At 37.2% G+C, this 18,603-nt stretch overlaps 1 protein-coding gene across 1 annotated transcript in view; it reads left to right on the forward strand.

Annotated features, from left to right (window-relative positions):
• Positions 1-18,603, forward strand: part of LOC105497490 (elongation factor-like GTPase 1) — an 81,746-nt gene that overhangs the window by 38,445 nt on the left and 24,698 nt on the right. Inside the window, 2 exon segments of the mRNA XM_071099243.1 lie at positions 15-181; positions 5,004-5,130. Of these exon segments, the coding sequence (XP_070955344.1) occupies positions 15-181; positions 5,004-5,130 (294 nt within the window).

Below are 18,603 nucleotides of genomic sequence, written 5' to 3' on the forward strand. Positions count from 1 at the left end.
TTTGTTTCTGGCAGGTGACGAGCAACAGGTGGAAAGTATGACCCCTAAACCTGTGCTCCAGGAAGAAGACAACCAAGAGTCTTTTATTGCATTTGCTCGAGTGTTCAGTGGTGTGGCTCGAAGAGGAAAGAAAATTTTCGTCTTGGGGCCCAAATACAGTCCTCTTGAGTTTTTACAAAGGGTAAGAATTGAAAGTAAAATATTTAGATATTGTTTCTCAAGGGTCTGATATCTTTTCACATTTTGTTGGGACTGGCGATGATCTTATTGGTAGATTTATTTTGTCTCTGGAAAGGCACACTTGAGTGACTGTATCTCCGTTTGTGTTGCTTTGATAACGTTTATCATGTATGTCTCAGTAGCATTAAGGAAACCAAATCAGTATGTGGACCAAATTTTCAGGCCTTATTTAATTATGAGGCTTTTCTCTTCTAGGCAAGAATCACCTTGTGGTTAGAGAAAAGAACTGATAAGAGCAGATGTCATGCTGGAGCCAGGGCAATGGCCAATCTTTGAGAAATAGGAAGATCCAAAAACTAGCTGGCTCAGGCCAAAGGTTGGGCTGTGAGCAGGGGATAGGCAGGAGTTGCATGGCACGCTGACCCTGAGTCTGGTCAGGAGGGTCTGTAAGTAGGTGAACAGGCAGCATCTAAAAATGCCTGAGCCAAGGGGCAAACAGAGATCACAGGCTACAGATGTCTCAGAACATTTTTGGAAGTAAGCAAGATATATGCATTGTAATTATATCGTAATTAAATAATAGAGGTCATAGGATGAAGACGGTGCCAGAGGTCCAAGTAGCCAGTCTGGATCAGCACAAAGCAGTAAGCTAGGAAATTGTCAGCTGGCACTGTGGAGCATCATGAGCAGAGAAACACGTGCTCCTCTCTGTCCAGGAAGCAGCCTGTCTGTAGATAAACCAGGGAAGCTTTGGTACTTGGCTACAAGTGAGAGAGAAGGAGGTAGCAGTTGAAGAAAATCTGTTGTCGGTTTTTCTTTGCCTTGAATGCTTATTCCATGAGTTTTAGCAGTTTAATCCTTGGAGAGTGCAATGCTGCTGGCAGTTAAGCCTTCCTTGTTGAGCTTTGGCATGTTCTAATTTAGCAAGAAAGATCATAGCACTTGGTGTGTATAGGGTTATATTTTATGGGAGTCTGAAAGTGATATACTATATATAAAAACTCATCTATGATTATCTTGGCTTGGACATAATTGATAGTTTGCAGTTTATCAGTAAGGGCCAAGTATCAGTTAATTTTTTTCTTTTTTTGTGAAGGTAAATGAGCCAGAAATTTGTATTTAGTGAAACATTGATTTATTTGGCATTACAAATTCCGTGAACAATCCAGTTTATCTCTGCATAGTGTTTCTTTACTACAGGTTGAAATCAGTTGCTTATGTGTCTCATGTCTTAAGCAGGAATGATACAATACATTGACAGCTCAAATAGCTTCTTATTTCAGTAATCAGAGCACCATAAAACCTAATTCCAACTGCTTAAAAAAGAAACCTGAAATATTTCAGACCTACCCTCAAAGTAACCCCTACCCAGAATTTGTGTTCATGCTTTGTGTTAGTTTTCTGTTACTGCATATTACAGATTACAGCAAATTTAGCAGCTTGAAACATTACACATTTTACCATCTCACAGTTTCTGTGAGTTAGAAAACCACACATGGCTTAGCTACATCTTCTCCTTAGGGTCTCACAAAGCCGTGACCAGAATGTTGGCCAGGGTGCATTCTCATCTGGAGGACTGACTGATGAAGAACCTGCTTCCAAGCTCACTAAAGGTTGTTGTCAGAATTCATATATTTGCACCTGTAGAACTGAGAGTCCTGGATTTTTCTGGCCTTTGGCTTCCCTCAGTTCCTAGAGGCCACCTACAATTTCTTGTCATGTGGACCTTCCCAACTTGGAGGCTTACTTCATCAAGCCATATAAGAGACTAGAAGGAGTCTCCTAGCAAGACAGAGTCCTGTATGATGGTATAGAATCACAGTGTGACATCTCATCACCTTTGCCATATTCTGTTTTTTAGAAGAAGCAAGTCACAGGTCCCACTCACACTCGGGAAGGAGGCTTCAAAACAAAGGTGTGAACACCAGGAAGAAGGCATCATGGGAGGGGCACCTTTCGTCTGTCTGCCACATCCTTCTCTTGCTTTTCTTTATAGTTTTACAACCCGAGTGTGCTTTTCTAAAGAATATTGTCACATTTGCATGCTTTTGAAACTTTGTATAAGTGGAATTTTACTGTAGCTATTCTACAACTTGCCTTTTTTTTTTTTTAATTTAACATTGTGAGATTAATCTATGTTAATGCCTATTCCCGCAGTTCATTTATTGTTCAGTGTGGCATAGGATTCCTTTACTTAAATGTACATTTTAATTATACGATTTTTTGTCACAATATATTTGCTGTTTTTGTTTTTTTTTTTTCAAATCTAAGCAATGCTACCTTGATTATTTTTGTATATGTCTCCTTATGCACATTTACAAGAAATTCTAGGGAATATACCTATAGTGGAGTTGCCTTGGTAATCTGCTTAACAAGATAATTCCAATTTATTGTCCAAAGTAGTTCTGATTTACACTCCCAATAGGAGCGTTTAACAGTTCCAGTTGTTCCACATGCTCCCCAAAATGTGGTTTTTGATTTGTGCCAGTTTTGATTTGTGCTTTTGATTTGTGCCAGTCTGATGGGTATGATATGGTGCTTTGCAGTTTTAGTTTACATTTTCCTTATTACTCTTGTAATATGTTCATTGATCAATCTTGTGTTCTAGTGTGAAGATATTAATAGTTCTTGGAGTCATTTCCCTGTTTTTCTATTATGCTACTTTATTGTTTTAAATACTGCTTTTCGGATGTTCTTTGTATATTCTGGATACTAATTCCTTGTCACTTTTGAATTTTGCAAATTTCTTCTCCAGTGTAAAACTTGTTTTTACTTTCCATTTGGTGCCTTTTAATAGGCAGAAGTTCTCAATTTAAATGCAGTCGAATTATCATTATTTTATGGGTTTTGCTTTTTGCATCTTAAGAACATTGAATCTAAGTCTATATTGAAGTCACAAAACTTTCTCTTATGTTTCCTTCTAAAGTTTAATATTTTACCTTTCATGTTTAAATATTTGATTCAATGTTTGTGAAGAAGGGATCCAGGTTCATTTTTTCCTCATATAAATATCCAGCTGCTACAACATTATTGAATAGTCCATCTTTATCCACTAATTTGCCTTGTCCACTCTGTCATAAATCAGATTGTTACTTATGTACATAGATCTGTTTCTGGACTAATTTTATTTTTTCTGGTTGTCTCTAACTGTCTCTGTTCAGTGCTGTTTTCATTTTTCAATGTTTTGACATCAAAAAGACCAAATCCCTTTACCATGTTTTTCTTTGTTAGTGTCTTGTTTGTTCCTGACTCTTTGCTCCTGTATATCAAGTTTATGGTCAACTTGTCAGCTTCTATGAAAAGCCCTGTTGAGGCTTTGATTGGAATTACTTTATGTCCATACACCTATTTGGCGTGAATCAGCATTTTATAATACAGCATCTTTCCTTCCATGAATGTATTAGGTTTATTTATCCGTTTATTTAGGTCATTTTAAATGTTTTTCATAAAGTTTTATAGTTTTATTTATAAAGCGTTTTGATCACTTTTGTTAGATTTATTACCAGCTATCTTATATTTTGTTGCTATTCTAAAAATTGTTTTAAATATACATATTTTATATTTATTGCTGTGTATTCTATTTATGCATTTTCTATTCCTATAGAAGTATAATTAACTTTTGTATATTGATCTTGCATTTTTGCCACCTTGCTAAGCTGTCTTACTAATTACAACTTACCTGTAGCTTGTTTTAAGTGGATGGTCATATTGTGTAGATAATTCCATTTCTTTCTATTCAGTTCTTATAATCTTTCTATCTCTCAGCCCATCTTTAGAGCTACTTTGAGAGTTGTCATTGTGTCAGAACACATACATTTAGATGTAACATGTGCCTTCATTTTCATGAAGTTTCTAGAGTCTACCCTAGCACAGGGGCCTCACCTTCCTCTGAACCTTAATGGATTTACTTGCCTATACTACCTTTTTGTTGGTCACTCTGTGCTTGTGATGTTAGTAATCTTTGTACATGTTGTATCTCAGCCATTTTTTCTCTTCATAGCATTAGGGCAGCACCCCAGGCCTATGAGCACCAAAGATTGGTTGGTTGGTTAATTGAAATGCTTTCTGGGTACTTGCATTTATATGGTAGATATATTTCTGAAGACTTCACACAATGCAAAATTTGAATCATTTGAGACAGTATTTCCATAAGAATAAATATGATGTACAGGGAACTAATAAATCTAATGTACTTGTACTTATATATTTTTGCTGTAAATGTACTCTATTCTCTCATTAATGTGTTCCTAATATGTCACAGCATGCTCTTCCATATGAACAATATAGCATATAATAGCAGTCTGACCTTTTTTTTGGCATTTTTATCACATCTAACTACCCTTCCAAAGTCATTCTTTTGTGTTACTTGGCACTAGCACCAGCCCTTGTTGAATACTTGAAGAACATTATAATAGTAAAACAACTTTAAATGATAATAGTAATAATAAGTGTTCAAATAATAGCACAGTAGTCACCAGAACTGGTGTATGACGTGGTTCATATAAATAACTTAACCAGGGGTTATGGGGATCACCTAAACTGACAATACCAGGTCACAACAGAATTTATATTACTTAGCCATAAAGCTTATGATTAAATGGGAATCTAGACAATTTTTTAGTATTTGATAAGTTTCAGTATTTCAAATTTTACTCATAAAGTGAAACTTTTGTTGTATCACACCATTTCAAATGTTCATATTTCAGGTTTACATGAAATGTTGCTATACAATATCTTACTGGTGAATAAAAATAACTTTACAAATACCAATTAATACTTCCTAATGCCTCCTTACTTGTCTTCAATCATTTTTCTTTGCCCAGGTACCATTAGGCTTCTCAGCTCCACCAGATGACCTCCCCCCAGTCCCCCACATGGCATACTGTGCTCTGGAAAACCTGTATCTTCTGATGGGAAGAGAACTGGAGGTACCTCCAGGAAATGTGCTAGGTAGGGTGATGCTGTTTATTATATCCTTATTCCATTTTAGGAGATTATCTAACTTGTCACTGAAACTTTAGTGAAATTTTTGAAGGGAATAACTTTATTCTTTAGTTTGATAATTTTTTTCCCCTGGTATCTTTAACTTAGTACATTTGAGTAACTAACATGGAGATCAGTTACTTTCTGTGAATTATAGTAGCTGTTTTAAAAATGTTTTGCTTAAGTAATTTGTAAGTGCTGTAGCCCAAGCTGAAGTTCCATTTATTTCAGAGTGAGAGGGGAAATTCCTGCTCACATAAAGTCAATCTAGATGACTAAGGCATTTCTGGTTCTACAGATTAGATTCTAAATTGTTGGGAACTATTCTGATGTAAAGGTCTATTTAAAGTCATTGCTTTTTTTCCCAATGCTTTTATCCTTTGAGCATTGTTTTGCTAAGATTAGTTGATTGTCGGTTTATATCTGTAAATATTATTCTTCATCTCCTTAATGTTATCACTTGTTTGACTTCTGCTCCTCATGTGCAGAATTCACTTTTTGGGATTCTTAGTGCAACCCTAAAGACTCAGATGAAGAAATTTCTCTTGGATCCAGAGTATATTATAGAATACTGTATCCCATTGCACTGTTAGATTCTGAACCCTTAGGGTCATTGTCAGCTATGGAGCTATTTATTGAGTGATTGCTTGGTTTGGGAATTCTCAGCTTTTTAGAAAAAGCTTTAACTTTTTTTTAAAAAAGTCTAGTCTGTTGGTCCAGAATAGCTAATGGTTTGCCTGGATTTTATAGATTTAAATCCAAGAAATTTGCCAAAACATGTTGCCATTCACCTACAGAGATATATTCTTTTCTTTCTTTAATTTTTTGGCATGATATTTGTAGAATGCTTAGCTTCTCATCATTGTTACCTATGTTCTTTCATCTCTTTGGAAAATGCCATTTAACCTTAACACTTGATATACCTTTGTAAGCTGCCACAGCCAACTTTATCAGAAAAGGACATTGGAAGAATGGAAAACACCCTACTTTTGTTCATAAGCCTTCCTTGAGATTACTGTATTGCTCAAATTAAATGGAACATGAGGTATATCTCCAACATGATGCTCAAGGGAAAGAAAAGGTATTCTGCTGAGTGAATGGTTTTTATACGATCTTCTCTAATTAAGGCCTGGTGCTTGTGTTCTTTCCCTAGTAGAGGATGAGAATGTGACATGCATTGGTTTCTGGTTTTCTTTTTTCTTTCCGTTGCTGAATTTCTAGATGGTGTCCAGGACTGAGGTTAAGTGGTGTGTAAGGAGAGAAACCATTTCTCACTCTTCTGCTTCCCAAGGCAGCCTTGGCTCTGCCATATGGTACAGGGAGACAAAGCTACTATAAGCTAAAACTTTTCATTTATTCTTAGAGAAGAGATATACCTTGACTTCTTTTATTGATCTTTTAAAAAAGTGAGAGGGTAGCACAACATGGGGTAAGGATGAAGTTGACTAAATTTTGTTTAGCAAATTTACTTATATAAGACTAAGCCAGATGGACAACTACTTTGTTTAGATAGAAGAGGAAAAGTCAGATTTATTTCCTATACGAGTTAGGATTGTATTTAGGTGTAAGTAACCAGAAAACTAACTGCAGAGTCTTAAACTTCACTCAGTAGGAAGCCTAAGGGTGGACAGTCCAGGACTGGTGTCACGACTCTTTTGTGTCATCAGGGAGCCAGTGGCTCAGCATGTGGCTTTTGTGCCCATAGAAGCAAGATGGCCTTATATCTCTGTGAATCATATCCGCATTCCTCACAGGAAGAGAGTACAAGGGTCAAGACCTTCTAACAGGATTGATGTTTCTATTTGGAAAGAAATGGCCTCTCTAGTGACTTCTGTATATATTGTCATTTTTGTAATTTTGTCATATGTCCACTCCTAGCTGCCGGGGAGGCCTGAGATTGAGTGTTTTACTCTTCCAGCCTCTGTAGTTAAGGCAAAAGTTACTGGGGTTGTGAATGGCTTTTGAATAGCCAGTCCACACTCTTAGAGCTGCATTTGCTTTCCATTCACCTGGTGATGCCTGAGGTGCCTCTGTTAAGGTTCTGTTTTCTTTACATTAAAGAGAAAGATAGTCCACCAGAAGGATTTTGAGTGTAACACTGAAGGAATTGAAATGCAACCAGCCACTTTGATGGGACTTTTTGAATTGAAACATATAGTAATTGTTTTTCTTTTATTAATTGAAATCTAATTGAGTCCCCTGCATGACTAGGAAGGATGAGTATACCAAAATTACGGCCATAGTTTTGCCACTAACTAGTTATATGGCCTCAGGCCAGTTATGTAACCTTGCTGGGCTTGTTTTCCCAAATGATTTGAAACGGAGCAATGATTACTAATATTTCTTGTGATAGAAATAGAAACAGCCACTTTTAATTTTTTTATAAGAAGACTGGATTCCCAGGGATACTTTTATTTATCCTAACTGCGATTTGTCATATATCCTCAACTTTAAAGATAAAGCATTAAATAACATTGCATGGAGTATATTTTATTGCTGTAGCTATAAAATACTAACAAAATTGTATTTATAATTTTTTGGTAAAATACAAACAGAATTGAAGTCTAAAATTGTCATATGATGACAGGTTGACATCCTAAGTGGACATGGAGTGAGGTAAACATTTTTTACTTATGTCATGAAGATCTTCCCTGGATTTTGTCAGTTTCCCAGTGGCTTAAAAAAAGTTCTAAACTAGATTATCTTCAAGATTGCTTCTAGCTTTTAACATTTCTTAAAAACCTTATTTCAGTAATTAGGATATTTCCCTCCCTAGTGTTTATTAGGAGGAACAGTAAATGTTTTGATACGATTACTTAGTTCGATGGATAACCCATTTTAATGGCTTCATTAAAACATCTTGAACTGGTTACCTGCCTTAAAGTCATAGGATTACCTTTTTAGGAAAATTTTACTTGTTCCTTGATTAAAAATATGTAGCATATGTTGGCAGTAGCAGCAGTCTCATAAGCCAGGGTGTTTATTAAAAGCAATTTTTCAAAGCTAGGAGTAAGTTTAAGACAGGACAGAAGAGGCCAAAGAGTCTGGTATATTAAGGGGTGAGAAGAAAACTGCCTAAGAGAAGGCTAGTTGGCAGCCACAGGTAATAAATGCTGGGGTTCCAGCTTTTGGCTTTCTAGGGTGAGTTGACTGCCACCAGGTATGTCAGTGCATTTTTATTTTTCTTTGAAACAGATTTGTCTTCTCAGGTAGTTTTGAAATGGAAAGAATAAGATGGCTGCATTTGGCTGAAATAATCTATATGCTCCAATTACCTGTTGCTGCATAATAAAACACTCAAAGCCTAGTGACTTAAAATACAGATAGTCCTTATTTTTTCAAGCATCTGCCATTCAGGCATGGTTTAGTGGGAATGGCTTGTCTCTTCCATGTGGTGTCTTTTTTTTTTTTTTTTTTTGAACAGAGTTTCCCTCTTGTTGCCCAGGCTGGAGTGCAATGCAGCAATCTCGGCTCACTGCAACCTCTTCCTCCTGGGTTCAAGAGATTCTCCAGCTTCAGCCTCCCGGGTAGCTGAGATTACAGGCACCCACCACCATGCCCAGCTAACTTTTGTATTTTTAGTAGAGACGGGGTTTCACCATGTTGGCCAGGCTGCTCTCAAATTCTTGGCCTCAGGTGATTCACCCTCTTCAGCCTCTCAAAGTGCTGGGATTACAGGCATGAGCCACCACGCCTGGCCCCACGTGGTGTCTATTGAGACGGCCCAAAGCCGGGGCTAAAGTCATATGGAGGCTATTTCAAGCACATGTCTGGAGGCTGATGCCAGTTGTTGTCTGGAACCTTGGCTGGAAGTGGAACTAAGGCCTTTCCATATGGCTGCTTGGCTTCCTTACAGCATGGTGGCTAAGTTTTACGGGTGAGCGACCCAACAAGGAGAGCCAGGAGGAAGGTATATCATGTTTTTATGACCTAGCCTTCAAAGCCTTCAGCCCCACTTCTGCCACATTCTGTTTATTAGAAGTGAGTCACTGCACCTGGCCCATGTTCAAAGGGAGGGAACTGACTCTGCCTTTTGATGGGAGGCATGTCAAAGTATTTGTGGATATGTTTTAAAACAACCACATTGCTAGTCGTAGATAATTTCTTGTTTCCTTCTGCATTTTAACAGACACATGACAGGACACATATAAAGAGATGTTCATAGTGATCAGGGCAGGCCTGTAAACTTCATCTTTTTTACTTTTGTTAAACTTTGAGAAAAAGTTGTAATTCCTATTTAATAAGAAAATAGTGGAGACCAGTATGATTGATACCCATATGCTTTTCATCATAATTGATATGGAGTCAGTAAATTTATAAAGTGCAGATGAAAATTTTTGTTGGAAAAGGAAATGAAAACATTATATGGCATTCTTGGACAATTCAGCATATCAAAGTCCAAAGGAAAGTTCTTTTATTGGCACTTGAAAAATGCAGATTTCACATTTGAACTCAGCTATAAGTCATTTAGAGAACTTATATGTGCTGATAAGTGTAGAATAGATTTTGTGGTCTGGAAATAGTTGATTTAAAGTTTAAAGTTATTTAATTCTAACCTGATGTTTATAAAGTTAGTATAGATGGGACCAGAGAGACCTCACCATGTTTAGCACACAATAGCCTTTTGTTCAGTTCCCTGCTGAGAATATCTCTAAAAATAAATGTTTGCTACAGGCTCCTATTAAAATGTGAGGGGAAATTGAATTAGGATTCCAAATCGTTAGCCTTTTCATATACTCCTTTAGATCTCTTCCATATGGTTAAATCTTTAAAAGTTGAGGGACGTATTCTGAGAGGAAACATGATATTCTTCTTTTCACAGCATAAGGAAAATAATGAATATTAATTAGCCTTTTTCTGAACTGGTTTTAGTTCTGCCATGGTCGGTTGCTGGGTCAGTAGGAATTCCGTCAGTGTTGATAATCTGTGTGTGTGTGTGTGTGTGTGTGTGAGAATCCTTAGTCACGTGGGATAATCTAGGAGTCAGAAACCTTTGAAGAGTTTTACTAGCAAATTTGATTTAATTTATTTCAAGGGAAAGCTCAGTAGTATTTGGTTCTTAAGACTTTGTGTTACTTTTATAATGTTTTTAATTCACTTACTAGTGATTTTTTTTTAATGTACTTTATTATCAACATTTCCGTTTGGAGATAATCTATTTTAATCAGCGAAAACCTAATGGTCATTTCTTAGTTTTAAGAGTTTCAACTGATTTTAATGGCTTTTCTCTTACAGATAATAATGATTTTATTCTTTTATCCTAATAGTTGTGTGTCATATTTCTTTTTATTTTCATATTGCTTATAAGAATATGGTAAATAATAATAATTATAGTTGCTATTTTGTCTAGTTCCTTCCGGACTTTAATGGAAATGCTTCTGGTGTTTTAGTTTCAGGTTTGCTGATGCCTGTCGATTCATGATATCTTTTATTTATTGTGCTGGGAAAGTATTTTTTTTTAAATAATCAGGAATGGATACTGAATTTTATTGATGTATTCTTGGCATCTGAAGACAAAGTTATAGCATTTTTCTCCTTACTGTAATTGATGTCATGAATTATATTTAATTTCCTGATTATTAAGGCATCCTTGCATTCCTAGGTAAAAAAAAAACAAAAACAGTACTCGATCATTGCATATTCTTTTCAAACACTTTTAGGTTCAATGTACTAGCATTTTATCCAGAATTTTCTTGCATTATAAGTTAAAATGGCCATTATTTTCTTGGTATCATAATACCAAAATGGGAAGCTTTCATTTTTTCCACCCTCTAAAGCTGCACTCTCCATTTGGTAGCCACTAGCTACATTCACTTACTTAAATTTAAATAGATTGAAATCAAATAGCATTAGAAGTTTACCCATCAGTTGCACTAGCCATATTTCAAGTGCTTAATAACTATGTGTGGCTAGTGGTTACCGTATTGTATAGTGCTGCTCTTGAGAAATGTGTATATGATGTAAGAATTACCTTTTCTTCAAAAGTTTTGAAATAGTTCACCTTTAAAACTAACTGGGCTTGATTCATAAAATACTTGATTCTTTCTATCTGGTAAATATTATCTTTTTCATTTTCAGTTTTGTATATTTGTGTTTTCTTGTTTGATTTCTTTTATTATAAATTTTTTTTATTTTAATGTAGTTTTATATATAGTTAATGATGCAAAGTTCTTTTTAAAAGATAACTTTCAGTATAGAGTGGGCCATAATATTGGTCCATTTGAAAATGTAGATAAGGCCGGGTGCAGTGGCTCACGCCTGTAATCCCAGCACTTTGGGAGGTGGAGGTGGGCGGATCACCTGAAGCCAGGAGTTCCAGATCAGCCTGGCCAACATGGTGAAAACCCGTCTCTACTGGATATAGAAAATTAGCTGGGCATGGTGGCAGGTACTTGTAATCCCAGCTACTTGGGAGGCTGAGGCAGGAGAATTGCTTGAACCCCGGGGGAGGCAGAGGTTGCAATGAGCCGAGACCACGCCATTGTGCTCCAGCCTGGGTGACAAGAGCGAAACTCCTTCTCAAACAAACAAACAAACAAACAAAAGAAGTCACTTAGTCTCAACTTTGAAAATGCAGATACGCCAAATAACCAAATAAGAGTTATTGCTTACTATAGGGGTAACCATCAGTCTTTTTCTGTCCATGTATGTGCTTACTTTTAAAATTCGTGGTAAGAAAACAACATAAAGTCTACCATCTTAACTATTTTTAAAAGTATACAGTTTAGCATTTTTTTATTTAAAAAATCATACTTTCTATACTGTTTTTTAAAATTTTTTTATTGTACTTTAAGTTCTAGGGTACATGTGCACAATGTGCAGGTTTGCTACATATGTATACATGTGCCAGGTTGGTGTGCTGCACCCATTAACTTGTCATTTAGATTAGGTATATCTCCTAATGCTATCCCTCCCCCTTCCCCCCTCCCCACAATAGGACCCCCTGTGTGATGCTCCCCTTCCTGTGTCAAAGTGATCTCATTGTTCAATTCCCACCTGTGAGTGAGAACATGTGGTATTTGGTTTTCTGTTCTTGCGATAGTTTGCTGAGAATGATGGTTTCCAGCTGCATCCATGTCCCTACAAAGGACACGAACTCATCCTTTTTTATGGCTGCATAGTATTCCATGGTGTGTATGTGCCACATTTTCTTAATCCAGTCTGTCACTGATGGACATTTGGGTTGATTCCAAGTCTTTGCTATTGTGAATAGTGCCACAATAAACATATGTGTGCATGTGTCTTTATAGCAGCATGACTTATAATCCTTTGGATATATACCCAATAATGGGATGGCTGGGTCGAATGGTATTTCTTGTTCTAGATCCTTGAGGATCTAGAATACCCTGGAATACCCTTTATTTCTTTCTCTTGCCTGATTTCCTTAGCCAGAACTTCCAAACTAGGAGTGGTGAGAGAGGGCATCCCTGTCTTGTGCCAGTTTTCAAAAAGAATGCTTCCAGTTTTTGCCCATTCCGTATGATATTGGCTGTGGGTTTGTCATAAATATCTCTTATTATTTTGAGATATGTTCCATCAATACCGAATTTATTGAGAGTTTTTAGCATGAAGGGCTGTTGAATTTTGTCGAAGGCCTTTTCTGCATCTATTGAGATAATCATGTGGTTCTTGTCTTTGGTTCTGTTTATATGCTGGATTACGTTTATTGGTTTGCATATGGTGAACCAGCCTTGCATCCCAGGGATGAAGCCCACTTGATCATGGTGGATAAGCTTTTTGATGTGCTGCTGGATTCAGTTTGCCAGTATTTTATTGAGGATTTTTGCATCGATGTTCATCAGGGATATTGGTCTAAACTTCTCTTTTTTTATTGTATCTCTGTCAGGATTTGGTATCAGGATGATGTTGGCCTCGTAAAATGAGTTAGGGAGGACTCCCTCTTTTTCTATTGATTGGAATAGTTTCAGAAGGAATGGTATCAACTCCTCCTTGTACCTCTGGTAGAATTCAGCTGTGAATCCATCTGGTCCTGGACTTTTTTTGGTTGGTAGGCTATTAACTATTGCCTCAATTTCAGAGCCTGCTATGGTCTCTTCAGGGATTCAACTTCTTCCTGGTTTCGTCTTGGGAGAGTGTAAGTGTCTAGGAAATTATCCATTTCTGCTAGGTTTTCTAGTTTATTTGCATAGAGGTGTTTATAGTATTCTCTGATGGTTGTTTGTATTTCTGTCGGGTCGGTGGTGATATCCCCTTTATCATTTTATTGTGTCTATTTGATTCTTATCTCTTTTCTTCTTTATTAGTCTTGCTTGCGGTCTGTCAATTTTGTTGATCTTTTCAAGAAACCGGCTCCTGGATTCGTTGATTTTTTGGAGGGTTTTTTGTGTCTCTGTCTCCTTCAGTTCTGCTCTGATCTTAGTTATTTCTTGCCTTCTGCTAGCTTTTGAATGTGTTTGCTCTTGCTTCTCTAATTCTTTTAATTGTGATGTTAGGGTGTCAATTTTAGATAATTCCTGCTTTCTCTTGTGGGCATTTTGTGCTATAAATTTCCCTCTACACACTGCTTTAAATGTGTCCCAGAGATTCTGGTATGTTGTATCTTTGTTCTCATTGGTTTCAAAGAACATCTTTATTTCTGCCTTCATTTCGTTATATACCCAGTAGTCATTCAGAAGCAGGTTGTTCAGTTTCCATGTAGTTGAGCGGTTTTGATTGAGTTTCTTAGTCCTGAGTTCTAGTTTGATTGCACTGTGGTGTGAGAGACAGTTTGTTATAATTTCTGTTCTTGTACATTTGCTGAGGAGTGCTTTACTTCCAACTATGTGGTCAATTTTGGAATAAGTGCGATGTGGTGCTGAGAAGAATGTATATTCTGTTGATTTGGAGTGGAGAGTTCTGTAGATGTCTATTAGGTCTGCTTGGTGCAGAGTTGAGTTCAATTCCTGGATATCCTTGTTAACTTTCTGTCTCGTTGATCTGTCTAATGTTGACAGTGGGGTGTTGAAGTCTCCCATTATTATTGTATGGGAGTCTAAGTCTCTTTGTAAGTCTCTAAGGACTTGCTTTATGAATGTGGGTGCTCTTGTGTTGGGTGCATATATATTTAGGATAGTTAGCTGTTCCTGATGAATTGATCCCTTTACCATTATGTAATGGCCTTCTTTGTCTCTTTTGATCTTTGATGGTTTAAAGTCTGTTTTATCAGAGACTAGGATTGCAACCCCTGCTTTTTTTTTGTTTTCCATTTGCTTGGTAGATCTTCCTCCATACATTTATTTTGAGCCTATGTGTGTCTCTGCATGTGAGATGGGTCTCCTGAATACAGCAAACTAATGAGTTGACTCTTTATCCAGTTTGCCAGTCTGTGTCTTTTAATTGGACCATTTAGTCCATTTACATTTAAGGTTAATATTGTTATATATGAACTTGATCCTGTCGTTATGATATTAGCTAGTTATTTTGCTCGCTAGTTGATGCAGTTTCTTCCTAGCAGCTATGGACTTTACATTTTGATGTGTTTTTGCAATGACTGGTAGCTGTTGTTCCTTCCCATGTTTAGTGCTTCCTTCAGGATCTCTTGTAGGGCAGGCCTGGTGGTGACAAAATCTCTAAGCATTTGCTTGTCTGTAAAGGATTTTATTTCTCCTTCACTTATGAAACTTAGTTTGACTGGATATGAAATTCTGGGTTGAAAATTCTTTTCTTTAAGAATGTTGAATATTGGCCCCCACTCTCTTCTGGCTTGTAGAGTTTCTGCTGAGAGATCTGCTGTTAGTCTGATGGGCTTCCCTTTGTGTGTAACCCGACCTTTCTCTCTGGCTGCCCTTAATATTTTTTCCTTCATTTCAACTTTGGTGAATCTGACAATTATGTGTCTTGGAGTTGCTCTTCTCGAGGAGTGTCTTTGTGGCATTCTCTGTATTTCCTGAATTTGGTGTTGGCCTGCCTTACTAGGTTGGGGAAGTTCTCCTGGATGATATCCTGCAGAGTGTTTTCCAACTTGGTTCCATTTTCCCCGTCACTTTCAAGCACGCCAATCAGACGTAGATTTGGTCTTTTCACATAATCCCATACTTCTTGGAGGCTTTGTTCATTTCTTTTTACTCTTTTTCCTCCACATTTCTCTTCTCACTTCATTTCATTCATTTGATCTTCAATCGCTGATACTCTTTCTTCCAGTTGATCGAGTCTGTTACTGAAGCTTGTGCATTTGTCACGTATTTCTCGTGTTATGGTTTTCATCTCTATCAGTTCTTTTAAGGTCTTCTCTGCCTTGATTATTCTAGTTATCCATTCATCCATTCTTTTTTCAAGGTTTTTAGTTTCTTTGCGCTGGTTACATAGTTCCTCCTTTAGCTCTGAGAATTATGATCGACTGAGGCCTTCTTCTCTCAACTCATCAAAGTCATTCTCCGTCCAGCTTTGTTCCATTGCTGGCAATGAGCTGCATTCCTTTGGAGGGGGAGATGCGCTCTGATTTTTTGAATTTCCAGCTTTTCTGCACTGCTTTTTCCCCATCTTTGTGGTTTTATCTGCTTTTGGTCTTTGATGATGATGATGTACTGATGGGGTTTTGGTGTGGGTGTCCTTTGTGTTTGTTAGTTTTCCTTCTAACAGTCAGGACCCTCAGCTGTACGTCTGTTGGAATTTGCTTGACGTTCACTCTAGACCCTGTTTGCCTGGGTATCAGCAGCGGAGGCTGCAGAAGATAGAATATTGCTGCACAGTGAGTGTTGCTGTCTGATTCTTGCTCTGGAAGCTTCGTCTCAGGGGTGTACCCCACCGTGTGAGGTGTGAGGTATGGATCTGCACCTAGTGGGGGATGTCTCCCAGTTAGGCTACTCAGGAGTCAGGGACCCACTTGAGCAGACAGTCTGTCATCTCTCAGATCTCAGCCTCCGTCCTGGGAGATCCACTGCTCTCTTCAAAGCTATCAGACAGGGGCATTTACCTCTGCAGAAGTTTCTGCTGATTTTTGTTTAGCTATGCCCTGTCCCCAGAGGAGGAGTCTCCAGAGGCAGGCCAGCCTCTTTGAGCTGAGGTGGGCTCCACCCAATTCGAGCTTCCCGGTGGCTTTGTTTACCCACTTAAGCCTCAGCAATGGCAGGCGCCCCTCCCCCAGCCTCGCAGCCGCCTTGCAGTTAGATCTCAGACTGCTGTGCTAGCAATGAGGGAGGCTCCATGGGCGTGGGACCCTCCAGGCCAGGTGTGGGATATAATCTCCTGGTGTGCCGTTTGCTAAGACACTTGTTAAAGCACAGTATTAGGGTGGGAGTTACCCTATTTTCCAAGTGTCGTGTGTCTCAGTTTCTCTTGGCTAGGAAAAGGGATTCCCTTCCCCCTTGCACTTCCCAGGTGAGGGGATGCCTCGCCCTGCTTCAGCTCTCACTGGTCAGGCTGCACCAGCCAACCAGAACTGATTGTCTGACACTCCCCAGTGAGATGAACCCGGTACCTCAGTTGAAAATGAGAAATCACCCGTCTTCTGTGTCACTCATGCTGGGAGCTGGAGGCTGGAGCTGTTCCTATTTGGCCATCTTGGGCGTGCCCCTGTTTTTTAACCTGTATATTTTTCTCTTGGAGACAATCCCTTCTCTGAATATAGCTTTCCCTGCCTTCATTTTAATGCATTTGCTGCAACTTTAAGAATGGTGTTAAATAGTGGTGCAATAAGAATCTTTGTTTCCTTTGTTAAGTTAGAGGAATTTATATATACATGTTAACTATGTGTGTGTGTGTGTGTATGTATGTATATGTATATGTGTATGTATATGTGTATGTATATGTGTATATATGTGTATATATATATGTATGTGTGTATATATATGTATGTATATGTGTATACATACATACACACACACACAGCCCCTGAGATTAGGGCTACTTTTTATAATGAAATGGAAGTATCCTCCTTTTTCTATTTACTAGGTTAATTTTTAAAATGTGGGTAGATAATGAGATTTATCAAATAGTCTTTTCTCAATCTTTCAGGTGTCACATATGAAGTTTTTATTTTGGATCCACTTATGCCATGAATCATATTAACAAATTTCCTAGTATTAAGCCAGTTTTTATTTCTGGAATACAGTATTAGATGAATGTATTTCAAGTATGTTATTGAGCAGCAAACTCAGTCTGTCAGTAGTTTAGTAAAATGTTTTTATTTGTAAGTTTGGTCTGTACTTTTTTGTGTATATTTGTATTTGTGGAGTTTTGATATCAGCATTATACCAGGTGCATGAAACAAATCACAAATTGGGGGATGGTTTTTATTGTTCTTTATTCTGTTTAAATGGCATAGGAATTTTCTGGTCCCTAAAATTTTGGATATTAGCTCCCATGAAATCAGCTATATTTGGTTAGTTGTTAATTGTTATTGTCCCTTTCATGTTCTTTTTACTGTTTCTTATTTCAGTTTTGGTACTTCACGCTCATAGATAATCAGATTGACTATCCAGTTTATTTGTAATGGAGACCAGTATTAATACTGATTATATTCATGACAATAATTAACATGTTAGGCCTTACTATGTGCTAGAAATTACACTAAATATTTGGAAGTGATTATCTTCTTTATTCCCTGCCAGGTGAGATACATACATGTCACAGATGGGAAAATTGACACAAAGATTAAGTAACTTTCCATGATCCCATAATAATATTTATTAAGATGAGATGTTTATCTAGTTCTGTATCTGTAGTTGTTTAACCTCTTTGTTTCCATCCTAAGTTTTTTCCTTTTCTCTTGATGTCTTATTGATGACTTGTTACATTGTATCTTTCCTTCTACCCTTAAAGAACCCATTCTTTATATATTACAGTCTTCTAGTATATTATGTATTATCTTTAAGTCTTGGTTCCTGCTTATCATAGATGGCTTTATATTTAATTTTTAATTTAGATTTGATTTTGATTTGTTTTCTTCTCAAAGGAAATCATTTATGGTCTGAATCTTAGTATAATTTGGACTGAATTTCTTTGATTCGATATGCTATATTCTCTTTATCATATTTTTATGTGTGCTCTAATTCAACGCTTTGCAACCAGAGGATTATAGTTGCCTTTTACAGATGTGACATCCTACTGATTTCTTCAGCCCTTGAAGCTGCTGAGCAGGTTATGAGAAGATGGGAGTCCCCTTGTCTATCACCCAGAATAGGTTGTTAGCATACAGGTTGATAAAATGCTTATTTTACAACTTAAGATGAGTCTGTTACTTTTCATTTTCACTGTCTGAAGTAACTGGCAATGACTATACAAGTTCTTTTGAATACATAGATTAATACAGCTTCATAATCTAATAACTATTTATCTACTAATAAGCCCATTGCTGCTGTAGATATTATGTAAGAACAAAGGATTATTTAATGGGAGTTTTCTTCCCCTCCATCTTCAAAGAGTATATTCCTCTTTTACTCTTAAATGACATTTAACAATGTAGAGGCCAGATAATTAGGGAAGATGAAATAAGAGATAATT

Source organism: Macaca nemestrina, chromosome 7 (genome assembly GCF_043159975.1).
Source record: "Macaca nemestrina isolate mMacNem1 chromosome 7, mMacNem.hap1, whole genome shotgun sequence".
In the NCBI taxonomy this organism is placed as follows: Eukaryota; Metazoa; Chordata; class Mammalia; order Primates; family Cercopithecidae; genus Macaca; species Macaca nemestrina.